Genomic DNA, 12,130 nt, shown 5'->3' with positions numbered 1-12,130 from the left:
CTCACAAGATCAGGATCACTTACATGAAAAGTCATTCGGTGTAGAATAAGATACCTTTGAAATCAATTGGTGTGTTTATGTTAAGTGTATAATGAAAGGACCCACAAACACATGTGTACACACCTGTAAGTGCACCCTGTCACATTTACAGCTGCATAACACTTCTGTGAATGTTGGATGAAAGGGATGTGCAGCACCACAGTCATATTATTTTTCCCAGTGATAATCAGGATCTATTGACCATACTTATTCACGGATTTGCTTCCTCCTCAATCCTGCCATCTGGCCCTTAGTTTTCCAGTGCTGCAAAGGTCTGAAAGAGGGGCTCTCCCACACCTACTGTACCCAGGATGTGTGTGCAGTGCGTGTCCTTGTTTAGGAGTGATAGAGGAGAGCGGAGAGAAAAGGATGGAGTCTGAATGGGATGGTTTGGATTCTGTTGGAGAGGAGGCAAGCATGCCAAAAAGTGGGAGAAACAAAAGAATAGAGAACTGTGGCAATTTTCGAAACGCACACAGAACACAAAAAGGAGCGTGAGCGAACAAAAGCCTGCTCCTTAAAATTGTGTGCTGGTCAGTGAATCGTAAAGTCCCGCTTCTTCTCCAATGAAAATACTCCCCCGTTCTGGGTTGCCTCTCTGTTTTGGGAACTCTTTTGAAATGCAATTAGCATTTCATCCAGGCCCAAGCAGTTACATGCAATGAAGTAATACCCTTTCTAATTTGGCCCTTTGGTCTGCGAGGCTGTGGAGAGCACAACCTTGTTTAATCCGCTGAAAGTGCTTTTCTGTCTGCCTCCATCACTGTGTGTCATACAGGCTAATCAGTCAGCCAATGCTTGCACTGGAAAACGCTGTAAATTGCTCACGCACTGGTTCCTACTCAATTGGAACCACTTTCCTTTTTCTATATTCCTTCCTTCCCACTGCTTCCTAAGGCAAAGAGAAGAAGTCTTGTTTTTAGTTAGGGATGCAAAATGCCATTGGCTCAACTTAAGAGCAGCCGACCACGGCCGTGTGGACAATACCTCGGGAGAACTCTCCCTCTCTCTGTTTCTTTTTTCACAGCAAAATGCACACTTGATTGGCAGCCTCTTGCCCCTGAAGGAGAAATGCCTGGTTGAAAAGTATCGTCTGACAATAGCTGGAAGGCTGACCTCATGCATTTTTGTTCTTTAGAGAGGTATTCATTCAAGTGTTTTCTAGTTCCCCTTATGTGGAATGGCATAATTTGGCCTCAATTCAGCACACTGCCATTCTCATTTCCGAAAATTCTGTCTCCCCTTCTTGTTGGACTAATGGTAGGTTTTCTGTTTTTCTCCTCAAAATAAATAGATTTCTGTTTTGGGGTAGAGCTCTCCAAAATAAGCCAAGTGAGTAACGCAGAGATTTTGTCAGATTTAATGATGTATGTTTTAGCTCTACTCGCTTATTAAGTTTCTTAATTTCTTCTCCCTAACTTCTCAGTATGGCGAGAACATTCACTGATCTAAAAATACCAGAGGGAGAAACTACATGTGAAGTGCAATTATGGGCTCGTGAGTTGACCGGGTATGGCAGCCGCGGCTACGCCGGGCTGAGAACGGACGGTGGGTGGTTTCTGTGGTAGGGCCTGACACACATTGGGCTGGTGGCATCGCTTAGCGTGAAGTGCAGCTCAAACAGAAAACAATCCAATAAACAGAGCAGAGGAGGCACCAGGGTTTAGCCTGAGACTTATAAATACAAACCAAACTAATACAGCAACCTTTCTACACAAAGAGAACCATTGTAGTTGAACACATTAAATGACACATAGCATTATATTTGGTTTCATTTTTTCGTTTTGCTCTATTTAAAGCAACATTACGTAGAAGTGGTATTTTTTGCCATATTTTGCATTTTGTTCCCGCTCACCACACTTACATAGTGCAAGAACAGGCACTTTGGGTGCAGACTGGGAATGAAAGAGGCACCAATCTCCCTTTTGCAAGTAAGTGTAGCAACAAAATTAATTTTGAAACTGTTATTTTTAGGGAAAATTCTTGCTTTAATTTTGACTTTAAAATATCAAAATATCAAAAAATAAGACTTTTTCCCAAGATATTATGAATGAACTCTGCTCCTGCCTGCTCATATCAGACATTCTTCATATTTAGTCTGACCTCTGAATAATAAACCGGCCATCCAACCACAAGACACTTCTATTTTCCACAGTTTATATCCCAAAATAATTACTTTAGAAGCCCTACCCCCCATGCATTATACATAAATACAAATTGATATACACAAAGGCTTATTTTCATGTCTCTGTGATGCTGTTTACTCATCTGTTTATCTCTGTCAGTATCAGTTATACTGTGTGTTTGCATGGTTGGTTTTTAGTGTGAATCAGTCCAAGCACAAACGTTCCAGGAACACTGTTATATTAGTTGATGTTAATGACAGAGCAGTTTCTTTTTGTGGCCAGACTGACTCCAGATCACCGACCAGAGCTGTAAGATTGATGAATGAGATCCCACTGCAGGCCTCCCAGTGTCAGACAACTGGAGATCACTTTCTGTGTGTGTGTGTGTGTGTGTGTGTGTGTGTGTGTGTGTGTGTGTGTGTATGCGGGTGCTTGTGACTAACTGCCAGATATAACCACAAGCTCTTCACCAAGGGCGTCTCAGGACCAGGGAAGCCTCAGGGCAGGGATGCCTCATGGGAAAGCCCTTGATTAAAACTCTACAGACTGTTATCCCACACACCCTCCACCAAAAAGGAAGTACGAGTATTGCTTTTCCTCCTTTAAAGCTTCCAATACAGAATATTCTCAGTGGAATAACTAGGGGAAAGGCAAAGTCCTTGCCTATGATTATAGAGGCTCGTACCTTACCTCGAAAAGCTCACAGAGAGCTATAGTGGCAAAAAGGGATGACAGACTCTGTATTTAATGAGACAGAAAGAATAGAGGCATGTGTTTTAGTTGACAAGGAGAAATTTAAGTCACTAGAAGTAAAAGTAAAACAGCACTTCTGGTGACAGCGCGCTGATTATGTACGTGTACTTACAATATGTCAACAGCCCATTACATGACTATCCACAGATGGCGCACGGCACGTGCTATACAGTGAATCCGACAGTGTCACGCTTACTATCATCCTCTGACTGTTAAGGCTCGCAGTGAATAATTGATGCTAAAGATTACGACACAGAGGGCACTGTCAGGAGAAACCCTAGAGGCATCAGCACCGAACACTGACCCCAGGAGCAGCCCTGCAACCAGACACCTCCTCAGCACCTCTGACAGGGATATCCAATAGATCAGTCAGTGAGTGTCTGTGTGTTTGTGTGTCGTGTGTCTGCGAGGTATGCAATGTAATAGTTTTCGAGAACCAGGCTACTAACACCAAGAGACTGCTTTAGGAAGGACTGACAGGTGATGAGGTCAAACCACCACTGACCAGCACTGATGTTATCACTGCTGACTGGTCATGGAGCTCATCACGTTTGAGGCTGTCTGGTGATGAGCTATCCATCACAGAGATACAGGAAAAGGAGTTTATCTCCAAGAAAGAGGAAGTGATAAGATGTGTGACAGATCAGCAGATAGAGAGGAGTGAGTGATTGCAAGTGGATACTGAAGTATGCGTGTTTGTGTGCGCATTTGCATGTATATGTGTGTCTTATTCCCTTTAGCTTTGATCTGAGCTTAGCCAGTGAAACGAGTGGACTTAGTGGCACTCCTGTTGTAGCTCAATGCCCAGCGCTAAGAAACTTTCCTGGCAAGCACAAAGCCTGCTTGTGCAAGAGGACCATAATTCTCAATGACACTGCAATTTTGAAAAGAACAAAGAAGCTAGCTGGAAGTATTACATACTGGACAGAAATTATTATTGTAAAAGCAGGTTCAAGGTCAAATATTAATGGGACGATAATCAGATTTAAGTAACAACTTCAGGGGTTTGTCACTAATTGTTTCTAAGGAATGATTCAGGATTGTTCCAGGCCAAACATTAGCTTTTATTTTAGTTTGATGACTTATTTAAAGAGATAGTTAACCCCCAAATCAAAAATGCATATTTCCTCCTTACCTGTAGTGCTATTTATAAGTCTATTTTGTTTTGGAGTGAGTTGCTGAGTGTTGTAGATATCGGCTGTAGAGATTCCAGCTTTCTCTCCAGTATAATGAAACTCTTTTGGTGCTCACAGTGCCAAAAACTACATTTGAAAAACTCAACAACGTCTCTTTCCAGAAATCACAACCTGGTTGTTAACACGAGGTAATCCACAGATCCACTGATTTTATTTTGGCGCTTTGGAGTGCCATATAGTTATAGTCCATTATACTGGAGAAAAGGCAGACCTCTGTACCGCTGATATCTCCAACACTCATACCAAGACCATCTAGAATGATAAATGGCAAAACTGGTAAGAGAAAAAAAAAGTTTTCTTTCTTTGAGGAGTAGGCCTACATCTGACAATGCATTGTTGTTCTGTTGTAGATGAATACAATGTGCATCCCATATTTAGCCAATACTGTTTACTTGGTAATACATATATATTGGATGCTTTGTGTGTTCCAGGAAACAAAGTAATGTAATATAAAAAGAAAAGTCAACTGACTGAGGTTTGAGTCACAGAATAAGTCAATAAAAGCAATTTTGGATGTTCAGAATGTGAAGCCTCTTTAGTTGTGGTGTTGTCTGTGGGTTGTTCGTGCGCCAGGTCCCAGAGTCCTGGCCCCAGCCATTATTTTCTGTTCCTTTGGCCCAGGATATTTGTGATGGACAGCGTGTTTTCATGCATTTCAGAGCCCTCCAGTGTCCTGGCCTGTCACCCAGCTGTCTATCTGAGCATTGAGATCCTGCATTTCGGATGCATATGCTGACTGTGCCGGCTCTGGCAAATGCATCCATGTATGCAAATGTCTGTGTGTGTGTGTGTATGTGCACACGCATGCAACTGTGCAGCCTGGACTCTGACTCCAAGCCTTATCAATGTCAGAGGGCTGCGCCAGGCACTCCATGCCGCCTTTTGCTGTGACAGACAGATCATTGGTCCTCCTGTATACCCCGGGGTCAGGGTTGGCATGATGCACGATGCCAGCACAAAAACCACCCTGTCGCTTCTAAAACGGACCTGTGCCATCCTCACAGCATCTGCTTTGTATTAGGCCCTTTGAAGGAAGTGCGGCATCTCGGTCAGTGGAAGAGAAAGGGACCACCCCTCTGTTTTTGGAGTAGGGGGTTAGAAGGTTAGAGGGTTGGATGCTTGCTGTCATCCATCTAAAAGATTATGGTCTAAGTGATGTTATGCAATCATTTTGAAGTTTGGAAGTGAGGTTTTAAAGCTCAATGATTTACTGAATACATAGTGTGGGAAGTCAGACCTCTTGTGCTGAAAACCAAAAGCAGACATGACATAGAGATACTCTGATTGAACTAAATTGAATTGTGAGATTTTTTTTTAGAAAAGTTTGCATTCTTTGGTGCACTGACATTTGGTGCCTTCCTCACACATTCAATATGACTCAATTAGGCAGGCAAGTGGGCATACACAAGCAGGTGTCCAGATGCTATGAAATTTCAGCTTCAGGTACACTGTTACCCATGAGAGAGTAGCTTAGAGTGGTGCAGACTTATATTGTGTAAGGCATTTCTAGTGTGATGTTGCAAGAGAGAGGGTTTATAGCTTTTCGCTCAAGTTCTCAGTCAGTGGTGCAGGAAGTTCCCAACCCCAGGAGAGAGAGCAAGCCGAATAACAGGATTTATTCTCTTTGTCCGGCGACACACTCACCTCTCTTCCCCCTTATCCTCACCCTCTGTTCCCCACTGTCCAGCCCCGCTCCCCACCAGCTCTAAATCCCTTTTTGATGGATTTCCCAGCAATCTCTCCACTGCTGGCATGTGTGTGACACATGCAGACACACACACACGTGCCCCTTGACACCAACTCCACACAAACTTTCCACACACGTACATGTGCTTCCTCTGTCAAATAGCATCTGCATCAATTGATTCTGACTGTATCTGTCAACCAACAACTACTAATGCTGATGCAGTGTCTTGTTCTCCTCTCTAAGCTGACAAACTGATTGATGGATGGTTGCTGTTCAAACACCCGCCACTACTGAGAATAACTCAGATTGATATAACAGTAATGGAACATATGAAAAATGGGATATTTTCAATGTCCAACTTTCCTAAATGATTTCTGCCTTTGAAAAAAAGAACCAAACATCATGACTTCATCCACCGTAGCTGCTGATGTTCTTTTTCAACCTTGTAATTAAGAGCAATTTTTTTTAAAAGACCTTACGTGTTCATACTGTTGGCAAGGCTGCGTGGTGCAAAGATTATGAATGGGATGGGTAAGAGGCAGCAGGGAGGGAAAAGACAGGACAGAGCGGCTGCAATTTAGTTATAAGCTGGCTCCACCCCACTTGTCATGCTGTGTTGTTTTGTTGTGTTAACCATGACAACTGTCTCAGTGGCTCCATCCAGCTTTAGGATTATTCTGGGTGAGAGAGCTGAGGGACAGGAGAGGAGAGGAGAGGGTGAAAAGGATAGGGAAAGCAGACAAGGGAAGACAATTAGGGGCAGAGGGGTGTAGAATAGAAGTGAGGATGATTAGAGGAAGCAGGAGGGCAGAAAGGATAATTAGACTTAGGCTGTCTGAAGCTTCATGCTGAACTACTGAAATTACCTTGAGTGATCACATTTATTCCGGCGTGACATATTAAATTCATGCGGTCAAGAAGAATAAACTCAACAACAACTGCTTTAGCAGTTATGACAACTTTAGGACAACAGTCGTTGAAATTATGGAATCATGTTATGAATCATTTAGACCACAATGACCAGCAAGCCTGCCAGCCAGCGTGGCTGCACATTTTCAAAAGCGGGGCCATCTGAACATCTGGCCACTCGATACTGCCTGTAAATCATATTCACTTCACTTGAATCTATTTCTTAAATTTCTTTGGGGGTGATGGGTAGGTGTGCAGGTGTTCATATACATTTTTGACTCATTATTGGTGCTTTATTTTGGAGTATTAAAACAGATCTCTGAATCACTGAATGTGGAGTGTAGATTTATGTAGGCATTGAAAGAGGCATCCAATTTGTAAAACTCCTCAAAATACACAAATGTTGGCATCTGCTTTATTTCAATATATGCATTATGTTTTTTTGTCCTGCGTCACTTTTAATATTTTCTCCATGTGCTTCCCCCTTTTTGTAGGAATGCTCCCTGTCCTCCTGCTAGCTGGGTTGATTCTGGCTCTGTCCATCCCTGGCACCACGTCTGAGTCAGCCACGCTGCGGTTCCTGGGGCAGACTGACTTTGTTGTCAACGAGAGCAGCACAGCTGTGGTCCGGCTGGTCGTGGAGAGAGTGGGAGACCCAGTCAATGTGACTGCTTTGGTTCTGGTAAGACATGGGACGGGAATAATACTGGTGTCATTTTTAATATGGTTTAAATTTGGTAAATGCAATAAATAACAACTTGTTGAGGTAATGACGTCAACCTGTTTTCAAAATGAAAGCGACTCTCTCGTGATTGTGATAGGCAATTTCACTGTTATTCAATAAGTCTGTCAGTCTGTCAATAATACATTATATAGTAAATAAATAAAGCATAATGAAATATATTATATTATAAATAAAATGAATGATCATTGTAAGGGAAACCACTGCCTGAAAACTGTATATCAGAGAAAAAATTACTAATTATTAAAATTCAAACTTATATCCAAAGTCCAATGTGACTTTAAACTACACCACCTAGAATGACAGCAGACCACCTCGAAGTGTCACTTAAACCGTATCAGGACATTGAAGTAGAATTTCAAAATAAAATCCCTCTTAAATGTAATAAATCAGGTTAGTTTACTAGAAAGATCACACTGATATGATCATACAGTACACATCAAAGGGTTGAATGCAACAGGCATGCCATTTTAGAGAAAATATAAAAATCATATATCATAAAATGTTGAGATTTTATATATAAACCCATATCTCCCAGCCCTAGTATCTAATCACCTTGCTGAGCTGTCACCTATTTTGTCCAGTGTAAAGGGAATCAGTGACCTTTTTATCAGTGGCAGACAGTGGCCAGTAAGCAGACTTAGTGTGTCTGCAGAAACTGTTTTTAAAATCACAGAGTGGGTTTTGGCTCTACGTCCTCCACATGGGGGCTAGTGTCAGCTGCTCACAGTTGGTGTCTGGTAAGGCGAGCTGGCCATGCAGTGGAGTGTGGTTGGGGGTTTTCCTATGCTTCTTGATATCTTTACCATATTTCTTCTTATTTGGACTATGATACCTGAGCTGCTTTATTAAATATTGAGTAATATCAGGCTTCCCTTCGGAAACGAATGGGCAAAGAAAGAAGCGCGACTCAAGATCAAGCAGATGAAGAAACCGGAACACAATATCTTCTCTCTGCTGTCAAAAAGAGCTGAAACAAGCAATAACGTCAACCCAGGGTATCCTATTGGCTTCATTGTTGAAGGGCACAAATGGTGTACCTCAGGCTCCTGGGTTCAAAATCATCATTGATCTATTATGCCACGTTGTCTCTGTCTCTCTTGTGCTTTTCCCGTTCCTCTCCATGTCACACTCATGCAAAAAGTATTTAAAACAAACGGAAACACACACTTTTACTTTAATTAAATGGTGAGTGAGACAATTGAATGTTTGTTTCCCCCAGCTAGAGGGAGTCGACACAGGGGACTTTGAAGCCATTAATGCTGCGGCCTTCCTGCTGTCCACTGAGTCCAGTAAGACCATCTTCATTGCTGTAAGAGATGACGACTTGCCTGAAGCTGATGAGACATTTACCTTCAACCTTACACTACAGGTAAATGCTGATTGTTTGTGTGGAAGTGTATGTGTGTGCCAGCTATGTTTCTAGTTAAATGGTGACACAGTCTTATCTTCCTCCCTCACTCCCTTTTCTCTCCTCTCTGCACCTCCAAACTTCCTTTCCACAAAGTCCCTCTGTTTTAATTCTACCCCTGACCGTCCTAAAGCCTAACCCCCTCTACTAAAGAACAGGGAGTGGGGGCGACAGCCACAGTAAGCCAAGGAGGCTCTGAGCTACTGGGCCTTTGATGTGTGTGCTCTATAGGACTTTTCCAGGGCTGGCCTGGGTGGGGCCAAATGTTGTGTGTGACTCTGAGGTGCCCCACTAAAAGACACCTTTGTGAAAAGAAACTAGCTTTGACAGCCACAGCCCCACCACATAGTAGATTAAAGTGATTCCCTCATTCAATGTCCCCATTGACTTTGATGGGCATGTCCGTTCCGAGGATTTTATTTCTGTATATGTTGTGTGTTCACCATTGTAGTTGACACACTATTTTTGATGAAAGCTGAGTCTGTTACAATGACTCAATGGCTTCACAACCAAGTACATTCAAATCTTGTCATGCATTTTATTTTCAACGATTTTTTGCTGACACTACCATATCAGCACAAGGTGCAACTACCTACTTTCTTCTCGTCCAGTAAGACTTAAAAAATGTCGGAAGGCTTGCTTTTTTGTAAAATAATGTGTTTTTACTGTTGTGCATAGTCTTGTCTATAACAGCTGCATGCATTTTAAAGTTTTAAAACGATTTTTTATGGGTACACATTGTAAATCCTTGTCAATGGATTCACCATCACAGCCCAGGATGCCTTACTCCTAGAGACTATCTCCATGGTTTCATGTAGCCTTTAGCTGTCAAGTTTGATTGATGAGCCAGTGGGGCCTGGTCCTGCTGTCTGCCTGTCTTGTCCCTCACTACAAGACCTAAGACAAAGGTCATTGTGATCAATAATTGTCAGCTATTTGCATTTTAAAAAACTGCAACAGCTCCAAACAGCTGTCAGTAACAACATTTTCAATTTGACGCTGCATTTTTGTGACATCTGGTTAAAATCCAGTAGCGCAAGCCCATATTTAGCCTTCTACAAGAGTGAAAGACCAGATGAGGCCCACTTAGCCCTTCTGTTTACACTACAACGGAGACAAAGCTTGGCCAAATGCTACCCTATCAGTTTACTGAGGGACTGTCTGGAGGATGAATGTGCACTACAAGAGGTGTCATAGATCAAACACAAGCAAGAAATAAAGGGTTGACCAGGGTACATTTGTCATTCCTGACATTTAAATTTGTGAAATGTGTTTCAACAGAAAACATTAATACTAACTGTTAGAAGTGTATGACAGAACAAGACTTGTTATATAGAAACCATGTAGAATTGTGGACCAGAGCAGGTGCAGCATATCAGTGCCGTGCGGGAACATAAGGTAGAAACACACAGTGGGTCGTAGCAATTAGATTGGGGGAGGAATGGTAGTGCTGCATATACATATATATATATATATATGTATATATATATATAGGCAACAAAGCTGCCTTTTAAGTCACCAATTTTTGTGCTTGAATGTATATATGAGTAAGTTTATGTAGCTGGGCACACATGAGTGAGTGCGTCTGTGTGTGCGCAGCTTCCTGGCTCGGCCAGTGGCTTTGGCTTTGTGAAAGCGTGTGGATTCTGTCTGTGAGTTGACCGCGACAAGAGCTCAGCAGCGGAAAGAAAGCTCTGTTACAGCTGGGAAAAGCCCTTTTTGAATAGAGGGATGAATGCAATGGCCTAAGCACTTTCTTGTTTTTCATTTTCTCCTTTGCTTCCTCTCACCTTAACATACATTCAGTTGTATTACTCAGATCTTTAAATTGGACTGTGTTTGACTGAGAAAATGTTTTTCAAAAATTGTTTTTCGAGAGAAAATTATGTTTTTTTTTATCATATTATGTCAAGGATCTTCTAGCTGATAATTTTCTTCATCGCCTGTACATATTGGCCTATGTGCAAATGTTTGTATTTTGAGAGGAGATTTTGGAAGATTTGGTGGAAGCGTGTGTTCTTGTGTTAAGACATGGTGGTTTTAAGCACAGTTTGTCCATGAGATGCTTGTGAAAACATTGGTAAGCTCACTAATGGAAACCTCGGAAAGTTACGCCAAATAACAAAGCTGTGGTCTTGCGCTTTATTGGCTTTCAGAAAGTGGAAAACCCTCCTTGCACAGATCGTAGGTTCTTTTTGTTAAGGTAAAAAGTCACAGTGTGAGCGTGAAGTAAAGTCGCTGGGTGATTTTAGGCCCGGTGAAGTTTGTCAAGTCTTAGTGCCGAATCACAGAGCACAGCACAAGTCCTGAAGAGGCGCCCTGCTGTGAGCTAACCTGACAAATCAACCAGGCTGAGACCAGTACTTCCTGACTTTGTGCCTTCTCACCAGGGCCTCTCAGTGGGAGGACAGAGATGGAAGAAAAGACAATGGATAAGGCATGCGTTCTGGTTTTTCACATGAGTGCCAGTGTCAGTGGGAGGTAGAGATGTGTTCAGGTACCGACTGTATGACCTGGTTTTATCTAACCATTTCAATTCTCCCTGCTTTCCAGAGCTCCTCTAATGGCGTGACACTGGGAACACCCAACAAGGCAACTATCACCATCCTGTCCAATGACAATGCCTTTGGAATAGTTGCATTCAACTCAGTAAGAAACCCTTGTTATCCACATGTATCTTGTAAATACATATTTACTAACTTCATCCATTACAGTCTGTCACTTCTAACTATGATTTATTCTACATCAGTTTCTCACATGGTATTATAATGCAAATGCAGCAGCTCTAACAAGGAGAGCATTCTTTTGCTTATGAATATTATTATTTAGAGTGTGGGAGGTCTTTGGAATCAAAATCTTTGGGATTTTTCCATTAATCAAAACTTTAAACGTCTTTTCTTAACCCTTTAGGAAGCTGTGAGCTTTTTTTTAAAAGGATATACTTTACTTTGTCATTATTCATTATCCATTACTGAAACCAGCTCCAACTATTCCTGTTGATAATGTTTTCCTCCTACTAACAGTAAATTATACTTGCTCCATTCATTTTGCAAATTTGCCACACTGTATCAGATGTGTGCCTTTGGTCAGTAGTATTGAAAAACGCAGCTTGCTCCACCAACCTGCACTTGCGCCATAAGCACGCACTTGCATTTGCAACCAGTTACCATGTCAGTAAATAGGAAGAGAAAGTAAAAGATCAGGGGTGGAGTCATTTGGACCCACTAATGCAGAGAGGGGTTTTAATCATGCTAGTGTGGTTGTGGG

The 12,130-nt window shown here is 42.1% G+C and overlaps 1 protein-coding gene across 1 annotated transcript in view; it reads left to right on the top strand.

Annotated features, from left to right (window-relative positions):
• adgrv1 (adhesion G protein-coupled receptor V1) overlaps nt 1–12,130 on the top strand; it is a 124,994-nt gene that overhangs the window by 5,212 nt on the left and 107,652 nt on the right. The window contains exons 2-4 of the mRNA XM_059337387.1: nt 7,205–7,392; nt 8,675–8,824; nt 11,417–11,512. Coding sequence (XP_059193370.1) covers nt 7,207–7,392; nt 8,675–8,824; nt 11,417–11,512 — 432 coding nt within the window. The 5' untranslated portion in view covers nt 7,205–7,206. The remainder of the gene's footprint in view (nt 1–7,204; nt 7,393–8,674; nt 8,825–11,416; nt 11,513–12,130) is intronic.

The sequence above is a fragment of the Centropristis striata genome, chromosome 7 (assembly GCF_030273125.1).
Source record: "Centropristis striata isolate RG_2023a ecotype Rhode Island chromosome 7, C.striata_1.0, whole genome shotgun sequence".
Taxonomy (NCBI): Eukaryota; Metazoa; Chordata; class Actinopteri; order Perciformes; family Serranidae; genus Centropristis; species Centropristis striata.
The sequence above is the reverse complement of the archived record's forward strand: the minus strand, read 5'-3'. Positions and strand labels throughout refer to the sequence as shown.